Source organism: Haliotis cracherodii, unplaced genomic scaffold (genome assembly GCF_022045235.1).
Source record: "Haliotis cracherodii isolate W230 unplaced genomic scaffold, xgHalCrac1.p SCAF_2, whole genome shotgun sequence".
Taxonomy (NCBI): Eukaryota; Metazoa; Mollusca; class Gastropoda; order Lepetellida; family Haliotidae; genus Haliotis; species Haliotis cracherodii.
This window is the reverse complement of record NW_027266275.1, coordinates 1,274,805-1,291,989: the sequence shown is the minus strand read 5'-3', so window position 1 is coordinate 1,291,989 and position 17,185 is coordinate 1,274,805. Positions and strand designations below refer to the sequence as shown.

The 17,185-nt window shown below is 40.7% G+C and overlaps 2 protein-coding genes across 2 annotated transcripts; both read left to right on the top strand.

Annotated features, from left to right (window-relative positions):
- The first annotated feature begins 3,954 nt into the window (after window positions 1-3,954).
- On the top strand, window positions 3,955-8,019 carry LOC139468761 (uncharacterized). The gene is made up of 4 exons (XM_071250892.1): window positions 3,955-4,055; window positions 6,587-6,727; window positions 7,371-7,494; window positions 7,951-8,019. The coding sequence occupies exons 1-4, from the start codon at window positions 4,016-4,018 to the stop codon at window positions 7,958-7,960; spliced, it is 315 nt and encodes a 104-aa protein (XP_071106993.1). The 5' UTR covers window positions 3,955-4,015; the 3' UTR covers window positions 7,961-8,019.
- Window positions 8,020-11,586: 3,567 nt separating this feature from the next.
- Window positions 11,587-16,798, top strand: LOC139468760 (uncharacterized). Its single transcript, XM_071250891.1, has 4 exons — window positions 11,587-11,668; window positions 15,843-15,977; window positions 16,302-16,422; window positions 16,728-16,798. The coding sequence occupies exons 1-4, from the start codon at window positions 11,596-11,598 to the stop codon at window positions 16,735-16,737; spliced, it is 339 nt and encodes a 112-aa protein (XP_071106992.1). The 5' UTR covers window positions 11,587-11,595; the 3' UTR covers window positions 16,738-16,798.
- Window positions 16,799-17,185: the final 387 nt, after the last annotated feature.

Below are 17,185 nucleotides of genomic sequence, written 5' to 3'. Positions count from 1 at the left end.
ATACAGACAGTGTAAGCCATGCCTGGTGTATACAGACAGTGTAATCCACGCCTGGTGTATATAGATAATGTAAGCCACGTCTGGTGTATACAAACAGTGTAAGCCACGCCTGGTGTATATAAACAGTCTAAACCACGCCTGGTCTATATAAACAGCGTAAGCCACGCCTGGTGTATATAGACAGTTTAAGCCACGCCTGGTGTATATAGGTAATGTTAGCCACGCCTGATGTATACAGACAGTATAAGCCACGCCTGGTGTATACAGGTAATGTAAGCCATACCTGGTGTATATAGGCAGTGTAAGCCACGCCTGGTGTATATAGGTAATGTAAGCCACGCCTGGTGTATATAAACAGTCTAAGCCACGCCTGGTCTATATAAACAGTGTAAGCCACGCCTGGTGTATATGAACAGTGTAAGCCACGCCTGGTGTATGTATATAAAACAACCTTTCAATGTAGGATGTAGGATGTGGGCTAAGTTTATGTACAGCTTGAAATACGCTGAGGATACCGAACTTACTGAGGGATAAATACTGTAAATAAAAACTACAAAATCATTTCAATAATCATCAGACATATATGCAAACGGCAGACTGTCGTACGATTCCGACAAAGTGATGATTAATTACAAAACTTCGTCTGAAAAGTATGATTGTTGTCCAGGGGTCAAGACTTTCTAAATAAAGATTCTTTGAATAGTCCCATTAAATCTTGAAAAGAGACATGACCGTTTCAGCATCGTAGAATCCTGAAAGGTAAATCTGATTTCTTTATGCATGCAAGGCTGAATTCCTTCCATCAAAACAACGTAATTCGTCCAAGAAGTTAAACTCAGGCTTCAGGCATATCGATGACCTAATATCTTTCATTAAAGATCAAAAAGCCAATTCCCTTCCACTGATATACCACATGAGCTAGACCTGTGAAATCATCTCATCTGTTTCGTATTTAGATCTATGCATGAAAATTCAAACTGAATTCAATATTTGAAAGCAAAGTCAGAGCTTTTATGTTGACACAACAAAGATATCAAGATAGTTAATGCGTATAAATATCTTGGGTTATTGTTGAAAGCTTTGGATCAATAAAATGAAGGTTACCTGTTAGAACAAATATAACGAAATCAGTAAATGTGCCATTTTGAGACTGGGTTTCGAGACCGTTACCTCAACTTATTTCATCTTCTGGTTTGTTTACAGGTCGCAGTCGCATGGCAGGAGTACTGCCGGTCGGCGTCAGGCAACAACCACATACTTGTTGATGCACATTGCGACACCGGATGCCATCATGTTCAGTGATCCCTTCATATCATTGTCAACGCTATCCTCCCTGTCACCTCCAATGGAATCTGTTTCATTGGATAATCATGACTGGTTACTAAGTACTTGACGTTATACATCTAAACTATGTGACTGTCAGACAGATACAGTTTTACTATACAACAAAGGGTGCATTTACTTGCTTGTAAATATAACCACCGCAAAATACTGAGTGCCTATATTCATATCGAGACATGGTACACGTGATTTCCAAACTGTACACGCTAAACCTGCACGAAACAAATGGTGCATCTCGAGTCATAGATTTATGACGTCACATGTGATGCGTGTATGAGCGTCGGTTCTCACACCATACCGGTATGTGCGTCGAACAAATCTAATATTTCTTGAATGTGAGCAGTTCTTGATATTTTATGACACATTGACGGTTTTCTTTTTGTCGGTGAGTATATATAGAACGTTGCAATAGTAGTATATTCATGTCCACATTATTGTTAACTGTGTTATTTCCCCGAGGTCTTGTCTGCGTTATTGGTTGAACCAAACGTATGCCTGTCTGCTAAAGAAAACGTAAAATCTGTTTGTATTTTTGGATAACTTTGGTATACAGTCTTAGGTGCGTGCTTTTCGACATGAATGGTGTTCTTTTCTCATGGACAGTACAAGGTATGACACGTATTGTTAGTTCAATTTCCTATAGTAATCTTTATATGTCATCTTTTCGATTTTGACTCAGTTTTACTTTTCTTAATGAAGGGAGATATGTGTACAAACGAAACACATTTTACGTGTGGGTCCAAGAGGAATGTCTTTAGTGTTATATGTACGCTCACCCGTCAAGGTCGGGAGGAGAATAGGTCTTCAACAACCCACGCTGGTCGTAAAAGGCGACTATGCTTGCCGTGAGAGGCGATTAACGGGATCGGGTTGTCAGACTCGGTGACTTGGTTGATGCATGTCATCGTATCCCGATTGCGTAGATTTATGCTCATGATATCAATCACTGGATAGTCTGGTCCATACTCAATTATATACATATGTAGAGAGAGTATTGCTAAGTTCGGCCTTAAACAACAAACAAATAGTATGTCTGTGTATGATCTGTTTTGCCAACCTCAGCTCTATCTACATGTTTAAACACAGCTGTTGCTGCTGGCATCTTTCTATCTAGCAAGGCTAATTAAGGAAAACATCATAACTTGACTCTGTACCTTCACCACACGATGGAACTGTTATAATCTGCACCTACCTGCATGTGTGTAGAGATGTACGTATTGCTGAAATGTAACATGGGTTTTGATAAAAACAAATTAATAGCTGTTTGTGGTTTTACATTAAATAACAATTCCTAGCACATCTACCACACTATCCAGTACCTTCAGAGTATGTGCGTGAGTTGGGTTTGACGCCGCTTTCAACAGTATTCCAGTTATACCACGGCGTGTCAGCTTAAGGTGGGAGGAAAGCCCCAAGAAATGCAGGTCTCGGACGTTTATTACTTCGGTGAAACCCACAAGCACGTGTAGGGTGCTGACAAACCTAGAAACATAACCGGGGCGAACCGGGATTCGAATTCGTAGGTGTCTTTCGAGCCCAAGGGAGGCAACTCTGCACAGCGAATTAGATGAATTGCCCACGAGGTCCCCAGTCTTAAAACTCTACACATTCTGTTACATTGTGGTAGTCAGACAGTGGATAATGGTAGATATACTAGGGGTTGTTATTTAACGTTAAAGCAAAATGACCCACAGAATTATACAAAGTGGATATCCCCTGTAGAATGTAGAATATGGAACAAATGATAAAGTCATTTATTTTATTATTCTTGTATAAGAAAGTCTGTTGACTTGATGTGTACATTGAATAAGAATATTTTGCTTTGGTATTTTCCTCGCCTCGGGAAGATGGTATTTTCCTAAAAACTGGTATTTACCTGAAAACAAGGTGTTTAAATCTCGAGACACTGTACAAATAACGTGTAATGTGTGAACAGGAGGAACACAAGGGCATAGCTCTCTGTTGTAGAAAGGTGTTTTTACCTACTGGACGTCCCAGGATCCGCGGAATATGGGTTCGAATCCTGGATCCATCTCGATTTCTGGTTTGTTACCACCGTCCACGTGATTGGCATGACGGTAGCTTCTGACCCCCGCGGTTTGTATCCCCACACAGCAGCTGACACGATACTTGTCTTCAGCTTCACCGGCCGTAAAACCCATTACTCGTGAGACCCGCGAAGCTCCGAGATTGAAGAGGTCTTCAGCAACACATGTTAATCGTAAAAGGCGACGATGCTTGTCGTAAGAGGCGACTAACGGCACCGGGTGGTCAGGCTCACTGACTTGGTTGATTCATGTCATCCTATCCCAGTTGCGGGGATCGATGCTCATGATGTCAATCACTGGATTGTCTGGTGCAGACTTGATTATTTCAAGACGCCGTTATATAGCTATAATATTGTTAAGTGCGGCGTTAAACAGCAAACAAACAAACAAACATTATTCTTGGGAGTGTTGTTTAATCGTTTACACGACTGGCATGAGAGTGTCTACAACTAAATGATGGGACAGGTATGTCCTCTCAGCATTTACGGACCTCTTGTCGCCAGTGAGGAAAAGTCCTCGGACAGCCGGTGACCCCGGTCACGTGAGACCTCGCCAGTGTCCAAGAAGTGGAGATAGGTGTGGCTCATATCAGTGTTGGCAGAACCTACGACCGCCAGTCTGCCACCATGAAGTGTCTCCTCCTGCTCGTGTCGGCTGTTGTAACAGGTACAGTGTGTTTCGTAGTGTAGGCTATTACGACCTTTCTTGTGTCAAAATGAAGGCGATTACGCAATTCTAGTTTAACTACTTCGTTTCCAATGAGAGATAATGTCTGGTTTACCAACCAAAGGGTGCACGCAAGTTTTGAAATTAACAAGTGTTATGTTTCTGAAATAAGTTTTCTCTCTACAGTAACGTTACCGAAACCGAATATATTTGACGATACCGAGCGTATAGTCACACATAACACAGATTGCAAGTATTGTCACACATTACACAGATTGCAAGTATTGTCACACATTACACAGAAAGTAGGATATATTGTCACATAATGCAGATTCAGCAAGAATATAGTCACACATTGCACAGAGAGCAAGGACATAAACAAACATTACTCATGTAGCAAGGATGTAATCACACCTTACACGGATGAAAAGGATATATTCAAACATTATACCGATAGCAAGGATATATTCACACATGACACAGGTAGAAAGGATATAGTCACACATGACAAAGGTAGCAAGGATATTGTCACACATGACAAAGGTAGCAAGGATATAGTCACACATGACAAAAGTAGAAAGGATATAGTCACACATGACACAGGTAGCAATGATATAGTCACACATGACATAGATGGCAAGGATATAGTCACACATGACACAGGTAGCAAGGATATTGTCACACATGACACAGGTAGCAAGGATATAGTCACACATGACACAGGTAGCAAGGATATAGTCACACATGACAAAGGTAGCAAGGATATTGTCACACATGACACAGGTAGCAAGGATATAGTCACACATGACAAAGGTAGCAAGGATATAGTCACACATGACAAAGGTAGCAAGGATATAGTCACACATGACAAAGGTAGCAAGGATATAGTCACACATTACACAGGTAGCAAGGATATAGTCACACATGACACAGGTAGCAAGGATATAGTCACACATGACAAAGGTAGCAAGGATATTGTCACACATGACACAGGTAGCAAGGATATAGTCACACATGACAAAGGTAGCAAGGATATATTCACACATGACAAAGGTAGCAAGGATATAGTCACACATGACACAGGTAGCAAGGATATAGTCACACATGACAAAGGTAGTAAGGATATTGTCACACATGACACAGGTAGCAAGGATATAGTCACACATAACAAAGGTAGCAAGGATATAGTCACACATGACACAGGTAGCAAGGATATAGTCACACATGACACAGGTAGCAAGGATATAGTCACACATGACAAAGGTAGTAAGGATATTGTCACACATGACACAGGTAGCAAGGATATAGTCACACATAACAAAGGTAGCAAGGATATAGTCACACATGACACAGGTAGCAAGGATATAGTCACACATGACACAGGTAGCAAGGATATTGTCACACATGACAAAGGTAGCAAGGATATTGTCACACATGACACAGGTAGCAAGGATATTGTCACACATGACACAGGTAGCAAGGATATAGTCACACATGACACAGGTAGCAAGGATATTGTCACACATGACACAGGTAGCAAGGATATAGTCACATATGACACAGGTAGAAAGGATATTGTCACACATGACACAGATGGCAAGGATATTTTCACACATGACACAGGTAGCAAGGATATAGTCACACATGACACAGGTAGCAAGGATATAGTCACATATGACACAGGTAGCAAGGATATTGTCACACATGACACAGGTAGCAAGGATATATTCTCTCATGCACAGGTAGCAAGGATATAGTCACATATGACACAGGTAGAAAGGATTTTTTCTCCCATGACACAGATCAAAGGGATATAGTCACACACTGGATGGGAACAAGTGCTTCAAGTCAAAATAGGGAATTGTGTCAGACATCATTTCGGTCATTGATGGTCAAATCCTTTTGAAAACTTCACTCTCGCATCGACATCTGTAAGCCTGCTGCAACAACTTGTGCATGAACTGTGAGATGCTGATAGATGCTGAACAGATGAGGCAGGCTCGCTGGGCTCTCTTATATCTAGTGGAAAAATCAGTCGACGGGAAAGAGCTGTTTCATTATTTACGATATCGGATCATAAATATAATGAAGCTTGAGTTAAGCTGCTTGGCCAAATTCACGTGTTTTTGTCTTTCTCATCCGAGCTTAAATTCTGTTTCATGTGAAAAACGAAACAAATCAGCAATACTCAAGCTATATGACGGCGGTCGGTAAACAATCGAGTCTGGAACAGACAATCCAGTGATTGACATCATGAGCATCGATCCACGCAATTGGGATACGAAGACATGCATCTACCAAGTCAGCGCGCCTGACCACTCGATGCCGTTAGTCGCCTCTTACGACAAGCACACAGTTGCCTTTTTACGACAAGCATGGGTTGCTGAAGACCTATTCTACCCCAGATATTCACGGGTCTATAACAAAAATACGACTCCATACATACACAGACGTAAACATATAGACACACATGGACAATTACAGGAATGTTACTATGTTAATATGTCCTTGTTTTGCTCCTCTCCACGCAGTGATGATAGTGAATGGCGAGCCCTGCAATGTCGACTCAGATTGTGTCGGCGGTATCACCAGTTGCTCCGACGGCAGCGACTCCGTTTGCATCAACGGACAGTGCACCTGCACCAGCGTGTGCGACCCGGAGCCTAACCTCGGTCAGTATCACTCTTACAACGTGTGTCGTGTGTACGGCGTCAGTCTTCCTGGCGATGTGTCGTGTGTACGGCGTCAGTCTCTCCCTGACGGTGGGTCGTGTGTACGACGTCAGTCTCTCCCTGACGGTGTGTCGTGTGTACGGCGTCAATCTCTCCCTGACGGTGTGTCGTGTGTACAGTGTCAGTCTTCCTGACGGTGTGTCGTGTGTATGGCGTCAGTCTTCCTGACGGTGTGTCGTGTGTACGGTGTCAGTCTCTCCCTGACGGTGTGTCGTGTGTACGGCGTCAGTCTCTCGCTGACAGTGTCGTATGTACGGTGACAGCCTTCCTGACGGTGTGTCGTGTGTATGACTTCAGTCTCTCGCTGACAGTGTTGTGTGTACGATGACAGCCTTCCTGACGGTGTGTCGTGTGTATGGCGTCAGTATCTCGCTGACAGTGTCGTGTTTACGGTGTCAGTCGTTCCTGGCTGTGTGTCGTGTGTATGGCGTCAGTCTCTCGCTAACAGTGTCGTTTGTACGGCGTCAGTCTTCCTGACGGTGTGTCGTGTGTATGGCGACATATCATTACATCAATAACCAAGATGAAGAAATACTTAGAACAATAAATATATGTTTCTACTTCATTTATTTTCCACATTCAGGAAGATGCTTCGGCAAGAATATGTGTGTCCAGTTCTACGAAGGTGGTCGTATTTCCTGTGATTGTCCAAACCACATCGCAAACCTCCACTGTATTGATGGAGAATGTCACTGTGGCTACCCATCGTAAGTATACAACCTAAACTGCATTGACGGTCAGTGTCACTATGGTTACCCATCGTAAGTATACAAGCTCAACTGTATTGACAGTCAGTGTCTCTGTGCCTACCCCCCGTAAGTATACAACCTAAACTGCATTGACGGCCAGTGTCACTATGCCTACCCCCCGTAAGTATACAACCTAAACTGCATTGACGGCCAGTGTCACTATGGCTACCCATCGTACGTATACAGCCTACACTGTATATATGACCAGTGTCACTGTGGCAACCCCTCGTAAGTATACAGCCTACACTGTATATATGACCAGTGTCACTGTGGCAACCCTTCGTAAGTGTACAACTCCACAGTGTATAAGGAAAGTGTCACTTTTAGCTTGTACACATCAGCCTATACCTACCTAGACGTCTTGCCATGTTGAGTATGCCATCAAAGCTTTTGAATGTTTTTTGTTTGTTTCAGGGGTAATTAAGATCACTGGTGGAAGCAATCCTGATCTGAGAAATTGTGGAAATAAAAATTCTGACGATATTGGACTTTTTAGTTTGATTACATTATGAAACACACACACACTCTTGCTTTGCCAATGTTCTATTTGGGGCGGAACATTTGAATTTTGAGGAGTTTGTCGATAAAAGTAAATTGTCACTCATAATTTGTCAATTTGGTGAAAGAAATAGAAATTGTTTGCCACTAAAATGTCGTTCTTGCTGTTATAACTAATCTCTAACCAAAACCCCAGCCTTACCCCTCAACAACTAACCTCCCCAGAATATCACATAGTCGGTCCGCTTGTGTATGTTGATCGGATCCAAATCAGATCATGGATGTAAAATATCACATACCAGTTAACAACATATGACTATCCACTGGGAATATCAACTGTGCCAAAGGATTGAGATTAGGAGAAAGATGATCATCATATGTTTTTCTCTATAGTCTATATTAGGGAAGTGGAAAGTTGCCCTCGTGTCGTTATTGTATACCGTGTAATATTCAGCTGTGTTTCTGCACATATATTGGTGAGTGGTCTGTACAAGTGAACAGGGTGGTCGATACTCGCTAGTTGTGTAAGTGTACTTGTTAGGTGTCAATTCCCAAATTGAAACAAAGTTTACAAAGAAACCTGTACGTAAAAGAACTTGGTGTGAAACCAACAAACAAGCGGTCTACAATCAACATAAGTATTACAAAATTTACTTCGTTTACAAATCAATACAAATTACTGCACAGCAACTACAATGACAGTAGACAATAGAGGGGTAGTTCAGTATTCAGTGGCAACTAATAACATGATGGCAGTGGTCAGCATCAAATACAGAAAATACAGAGGCGATAGCACACGTCAGTGATAGTAATATTTAGACCATGGCTGCTTTGTCTTTGACCGTGGTCTCACTGACTGAATTGTGGTTAAAAACAACACTGGGCAATGACGAAACTTTTTTTGTCTTGATCATAGAACAATTTCATGAGAAACGTTTGTCGCCAGCGGGATTCGAACCCAAGAAGTCCGCACTGGAGGCTTATGAATGTAGTCTTCTGCCACGGCGACATAAGAGATAGGGTATGAAATTAACAACTAAATATTTCCTTACATCAGTACCAATTGCTTATCCCTTTATGAATTGCGAAATGTGTTTTATGCAATTTTTCTACAGTATGTTACTTTATGCATTCTAGTATTTGTCCAGTAATTGTTGTTTTGTAGCTTTTGCTTTTCGTTCAACGAAACGAACACATAGAACAGAAATTAATATTATGTTGATCAGGGCTATATTTACTTATAATAGGCCCATCAACATTGCCAAGTAATATCTAGTTGATTGATAAATGTGCTCGAGTTGGTCCAAAATGAATGGTATACTTGCCCCGGGGCATGCATTCCATAACCCAAATCGGCAAAGTGCGAGGTGCACGTGCAAAATGGTCGGCGAACACATTTCACGTGCTTCACGTAGGGCCGACTCACAGTGTTCTCCCAGCTGAGCATAGAGTTCCTGAATATCTTTCATAAAACCTTTAACGAAACAATGTTTTTTTAAGCATTAAGGTGCCATAAATGTTGGATATGAGACGTCTCGGACCCAAGTGTCTAATCGTTGAAATGGCTTCGCCCCTCGTTGTTTCAACGATTAGATACTGGGTCCTCGTGGTCTAACCTGTACATATTTACCCGCTGCCACAGTGGACAAGCTTCCGACATGGGTTAGGCAGGGAATCGTGGATGATGAGCTATCCTCACATCAAAGCTGGTTCCGAAGCGATGAAAAGTGTGTGAGGCACTATTGTCTACTTTTATTGTCTGACCAGCTACTGGTATCATAATATTCTCTCTTTACATCAACAGTCTAATCTCTGTCAACCTCTCAACCGCTCCTTCATTTGTGTTATCACGAGAACATTTTTATCAAATAATCGTGGAGCAAACCTTTATCATGACGTGTATTCCACTTAAATATTTTTTCTTGTTGCAATACTAAAATAAACTTTGACATCCAAATGTTTGTGAGAAGGTGGCATGCGGTCAGATTTAGTGAAAAGAGAGGTAACATCATGAAAAGCAATTAGTCAGATTCGGTTGTCTTGGACTTCATATTCTAATGATTGGAGAGATGAGATAGCTTTGTATACCAAGAAATGAGCGGCTTATACAAGTAATCGTTGCTGAGTTTCATAGTTGTCTTGTACATTCATTAAATCACGACTTGTTACTTTCTACCAACAAATTTCTGAAAGTTAGATTTCAACAGGTGCTATGGTCACGCAGTATATTTGTTAAAACTGTTCAGCTAAATATGTTTCCATTTTTATGTACAGTATTGTACAACAGCGATGTATCGGTATAACTGAACAGCGCTGCACACGTTAAACCTTATTTTGTGAATGTAATGTATTATGGGCCAGTGGCGCCTTTTCTAAAATAAACTCACTTTCACTCAGGATAGTTGTATACATTATGATAAGTATGTATGGGGTGAATTCCGGGCTAAAGTTTCTTCACATGTCTCCAAAATCACCTTTGTCTGGATCGAATAGTAAACTATCTCTAAGAAAACATCGTTTATCTACTCGTAGTTTCACAATGTACAATGTAGGAAGAAATATGTAGAATGGTTACGCGTACATCAAGATGTGGAGAAACTGGGAATCCGATGCATAACAAAAGGCATGTGAAGGTAAGGCAAGCACCTCGTGCTGAGATATTACTCTAGATCTGGAGAGCGGTTTTAATACTACAGTCAAACCCAAGAGCCATGTATCTAAATGTGAATTGTAAGCACATGTTAGGCATGGGTTTTCAACTCACGGGAGAATTCATTAACCTGATATTTACACAGGGATAAACCTAATGAGTTTCCATGAGAAGATACCTGAATGTCGAGCTGGATTTAGAGACAATTAGACACCCATTACCTATATTTTCACTTAAAATGCTTTTGTCTTGAAATACCTTTTATCATAGGAAACAGATGATCTGTTTGAAAAAAATAAGACGTTCAGGAGAAATATTTCAGATTTCAAAGCATAGAAACTCAGAGACCTCGTAGTGGTTCTGGTTGATGAAAGTCCCCAGCAATCTATGGTGGTCGTATATTGCATGGATCGTTGCTCGTAATATCGATCGGCCCGTGAAGATCCGGGGTAGAATAGGTCTTCAGCAACCCATGCTTGTCGTAAAAGGCGACAAACGGGATCGGGTGGTCAGGCTCGATAATTTGGTTGATGCATGTCATCGTATACCAATTGCGTGGATCGATGCCCATGACATTTATCACTGGATTGTCTGGTCCAGACTCGATTATTTACAGACCGCCGTCATATAGCCGAAATATTGCTGAGTGCGGCGTAAAACAACAAACCAACCAACCAACCAACGTAATATCGATAACTTGATCGTCCTGACCACAGAATACTCCCTTTACTTCAACAGTCTAACCTCTGTACACCTCACAAACGCTCCTTAATTTGCGTGATCACGAGAACATGTTTAATCAAAAATGCGTGCTGCAAACCTTTATGATGACATGATTTTCCACTGAGATATATTATCTTTTTTAAATACTCAGATAAGCTTTAACATATAAAAGTTTGTGAGATGTGGGCATGCGCTCAGTAAATCTGCTTCAAGTAAACATCATGAAGACTGTATGTGTCCTGGGACTTCTGGCTGTAATTGGTAGGTATACACACAAATGAGATAGATATCTCTCTGATAGTCTCTGATTCGCCGTTCTGTGCCTGATGTGTTCGAATCGAGTCTGGTTTAGATTTCTCGGTTTGTCAGCGCGATTCCCGTGCTCGTGAGCTCCCCGTAACTGGTAACCGTCAAAGACCTGCATCATTCAAGTTTTCCTCCCAGTTTAAGCTACCATACGTGAAATAAGTGAAATACAGTTCAAAGTGGCGCTAAACCCCACTAACTCACTCACTCGGATCTCGATCTGTAACCTGTTTTAGGATATAGACAGGGAATACCTAATGCCTGACGAGTCAGCCTGCTGTGCCTTAGCTTTGTAGGATGTTGAGAGCAAAAAAAATATGTTTCCCTGTGGGGTTAGTCAAGACAGCAGAGGTTGATCAACAAGTTGTCTATATTTTCTCAGATGATTTGCTAAAAGTCGAAAAGCACCGACTCTACTCTATCCTGCCACAATGTTCACTTTTTGAGTTACGTCATAATGGACTGACGTCATGGTGAAGTTCAAATTAACACCCCATCCGCCCCCCTTCTTTCGCCATGTTCGTCCCACGGCGACGTCATATCACGTCTCCGGACGTCAATTCACGTCGGTTACCGTATCATGTAGCGCAACCATCTCGATGAGCACTCTAATTCATTGCTTTCAGCTGCTGCAGGTTTCTGACATTAGTCGTGGAAACAAAGTTGTAATTTGGATGACAGAAAACATTCCAACTCACAGTATCCAGGGACACCGAACTTCGACTTTCTTTATATTTCTTAGCTCGGCCCTATAATGCACTAATGACTTGTGGAATGTTTCGAGTCACGTGATTAATTTGAAGCAAATAAATATAAAAACAAAAATTAAAAAATCCTGTGTTACTGTTTGGGAATATGGGTAACCGCGCACTGAACGGATAATGAAATGACGTATTCAAATTGCAACTTTCCCGCTTTAGTGGCGTTTTATTATGTTCAGAACGTAAATATTTCCCTTAACATGAAGGTGCAGCAAGTAGGTGAAAGAGCCTCTTAATCAGGCCTGTTCGAGCTGCGGACACAGCTTCACGACTGAACGTTGTATCAGGTCTACCTAATGTCTGTTACAACCCTTTATGTAAAAAACACTCTCAATGTATTTGTTTTAGATTAAGGGTTACGGGTTGATCCTTGTTTCTCTTAATGTAAAAAATATTCTTAATGTTTACATTAAGGGTTGAAGTGACAGACAATATCATTATTTACATTTTGGGTTATCACTATGAAATAATACTTATCAAGCATTAATGAAACTTCGCAGTTTAATTTATCGTTACTTTGTCTAGATGTGCATCATTTTAGATTCCCTCTCTACAATGACCATCAGGTTGCTATATGCAGGTTTTATAAAAGGGTTTATGACCCCTGACCTTTTTAACCTATTTCTATCAAACTTACTGCTGTACAAAGGTTATCTTTCGATATTCTGTAAGGCAACCTAATTTCCGTTACCATCCTGATACAATAGAGACGGAAAGGAGGACTCGGGCCAAGCAGACAGGACCAAAGCGTATATGGTGGTGGGTTGTTAGAATGTCCACTAACAGAGTTTTAGGCATAGAATAATGGACATTTTGAAGCAGTCTTACGCATTTGACAGATGGAATTAAAAACATATGATATTAAAAATCCCAATGCAATGATGCCGTTGTTAAAAAAACGTCTGTTTTACAAGTACAGTGTCGAGTAAAAAATAACCATGAAACGTTATAAATGTTTCGGATATGAAGCCTATACCTTTTCTATAGCAGTTTAGTATATCCTGTAGCTTGACTATTGTTCATTGAACAGCAACAAGAACAAAAGGCATATGACGTGTAGAGTATTGTGTGTCAGTTAGGGACCGACCATTCGAACTTCTGGGGGAGATGACGTAAGCTCATCGTGGAATGTCGTACCAAGTGAGCTGTAAATGCTATCTTTCGACATATTTTATGAATAAATCATATTGGATTGTTAATAGATTTCGCATGACAGATGACGGACGCTGTACAAAGACGGATGGCAATACGTCACATAAGTCTTTCAGCCATCTTGAATGTATGAAAAATAATTAAGCTAACTAGAACTGTCCTATGGGTAAAAACGTCCCGCAGACGTATGATAATCTTAACGTGAGTATCCAAACGTCCCTCTGCAATCGCACTGGAAGACATAATCACAACCTCTATTTGTTTTAAGATTATATGAAATAGGGTAGAGTATTTCAGAGTCAGAGGCCTGTTTTCCATTGACATGGTAAAAACAAAACCTATGTGGTCGAGTTAGGAATTCCATGACATGTCAATATACAAAATTTAAACGAAATCAGACAATTTCTAAATTTCAATTTCTAAACATCTTTGGCGAACACTCTGATTGCCTTCCAAAATGTGTACGGACATGATATAAATTCAACTGATAGATCAAGGAAACTGAACCATTTTGATTGTACAGCCAGGACACCGGACGCTTGAATTACCATAAGCTGGTGCTGTTATATTTGCAAACACATCCGCAGGCGCATGTTGTTAATGCGTATGCATACAAATGTTAACAACGTCCATATTTGGGCGTATATCAATGCATGCTACCAGATTTTGCAACCCGTTTCAGCTTGGTATGTCAACAAAGGAACTTTCTATGACATCTGAAAGTCCACTCGTACCTAACGAGAATTCAGAAGAAGAAGCAGAAGTCTTTTATTTGTACTAAGGCCACTGGCCCATATACAATACATATGAGTGTAGTATTCTCTATTTACGAATAAGAATAAGACACCGGACAGAAACAATAAAAAATGTGAAAATAGCCAAAAGTACCCTATTTATATATTTCCAGTCAAACTTTGTTTATAAGAATCTTTTACAGTAAGGGGCGATATTTGCTTTATTTACCCTAAATGCAAAAAAGTAAAAGTAGAAATTACATTAAGAGTTAACACATAACCCTTTGTGTACGATTTTTCAAATCATGAGTTATTTTCACATTGAGGGTTGTAACACAGGTCTACCTGTCACACCTGAATCTAGTCACTGCCTTCAGGGAACACGGAGTCCATATTGCGTGTTACTAGTAGTTTCTGTGAAGATCAAACTGGTGAGTTAAAGGCCCCCAGAGGGCTGGACGATTTACAGTAACACGTGACCTAAAGTCCTTCGTTCGCACGTGACCAGTGTTATAACTACCTGCTACTGCTACACTGTGAAGTCTGTATACTACTCCTTAGATTACATATTGTTACTCTAACCCTCCACGTCACCTGTCTCACTTCTTGCCATTATAATACGTCTCAAATTTACGCATTTGGCTTCAAGAAGTGTAACAGGTTTCTGATACGCGAAAGTTGCATTGGAGCGATTCTCAGATCAGATTGGTTAGAACAAAGTGACGTCAGTTATCTGTCTTCTGAGACATTTCACACTTTCTTTCTTTTTAAGATGACAGACAGACAGACACTGGCATCATTGAACATAAAACAAAATTTGTCGATATCAGGTTCATCTAAAAGATTCAGAGACTTAGTAGCATTCATTCAGAAGAGTTTCCCTGATACCATCACATAATACACAGTGAAACAATACAGTGTAAACAGGTATTTAGGACAGGTATCACTTCATACCGACCGGTTTCCACTCGAATTGTACCTAGGACTCTCATTTAAAACGTAGTCTTCTGCTACATGCACTTGCTTGCAACATCGGTACACTCTGATTTTAATAAGCCCTCTTCACCCATCTGCCTTTCTTAATGTATTGCTCCAACGGGAAACATGCTCATTCATACACTATTGTTCTATCTGTGTACACACAAAAGAATTAACTATAACACCTGTTGAGTTTAACAGGTGTCCTAAATCCATATTACAAAACTTCTTCCTTAACCTACTATTCCAATTTTTATAACCATTTTCAGCATTCGTATCAGCCCAGTTAAACACATGTTTGTGTAATAGGTAACAACAGGTAAGAGGCTACTTTCTACTTGATTATCTGCTCCTCTTCAGCGAAGGCTTTAAATCAGTTAGCTATTCATTCTGGACATACTAATTATTTCTCGTTGGTTGTTCTCTGACGACCTCTCTACAAACACGATTTGTCTTCCTACAAATTTTACTCTGCAAAACCTAATTGTGATATTTGTTTTGTAGTGGTCTCCGTGCAGGGTGAAGTGTGTAGCAATGTCCGTGACTGCACCATCACTCAGTGTACCTCTGGTGGAACTATCACATGTGTGGCGGGAACCTGCACGTGCACCAGTCTGTGTACTCCAGAACCTAACCTAGGTAGGCGGGATGTCATATCTCTCTGAATAGTGACCATATTTCGAAATTCAAAGGGTCAGTATGTTGATATCAAAAATGTTTGAAATTATTATGACACGCCTCATAAAAGTATGTTTGAGACAATGGGTCGCTCTGAAGATATTACCAGGGTTTCTGACAATTTCTGATAATTTTCATCATAGGGAGTTAAACATGTATCAAACATAAAAGTAAGCATGTGCACATAAATACTAGGGTATTGTATGTATTAATGTGTGCCTTCCCAATGATTGTTGATGTAACTGTGTTCATCATGCATAATTATACCTAACACGACACCTACAGCCAGATGCAGAAACCAGGATGATTGCCGTAACGCTTACAACAATGGTCAGATAGCCTGCACGTGCCAGCCTCTCTCCGACCTCCACTGTATTGACGGGAATTGCCACTGTGGCTACCCAACGTAAGTATACAACCTCCACTGTATCAACGGTTAGTGTCACTGTGGCTACCCATCGCAAGTATACAACCATCATTTTATTGACTGTCAGTGTCACTATGGCTACCAATCGTAAGTATACAACCTCCACTGTATTGATGGTCAGTGTCACTGTGGCTACCAATCGTAAGTGTACATCTCAACAGTGTATGAGGAAAGTGTCACTTTGGCTGAGGAAAGAAGCTTGGACACATCATCCTATCAATACCTAGACGTCTTACCATATTGAGTGTGCTATGAAAGCTGTGTACATTTCTTGTTTGTTTCAGGGATGGATAGGATTGCCGGTGGAAACAATCCGGAGTAAAGAAAAATTGTGGAAATAAACATTCCGAAGATATTTGACTTCTAGTTTGATTACATTATGAAACACACACGCTCTTGGTCAAGGGGACCGAACGATTAGGGACGGACCATTTGATTTTTTTGGATATTGTCGGAAAAAAGAAATTGTCCCTGAAAATTTGCGAAAAAAGAAATAATACTCCAGACTGGTGAAAGAAAAAGAAATTGTTTGCCACTAAAATTGCATTCTCGACATAATATCTAATATCTTAATAAAATTCCAGCCCTCCCCAACCCCATACAAGGATGTAAAATATAGTAACTTCTACCTCATCTCCATCCAAAACAATGTAAAGTAGTGACAATCTTTGTTCTGCCATATAACATACTCTACTTGTTATTCGTACCTCAGACGTTTCTGCAAACTTAATGGACAAATGCT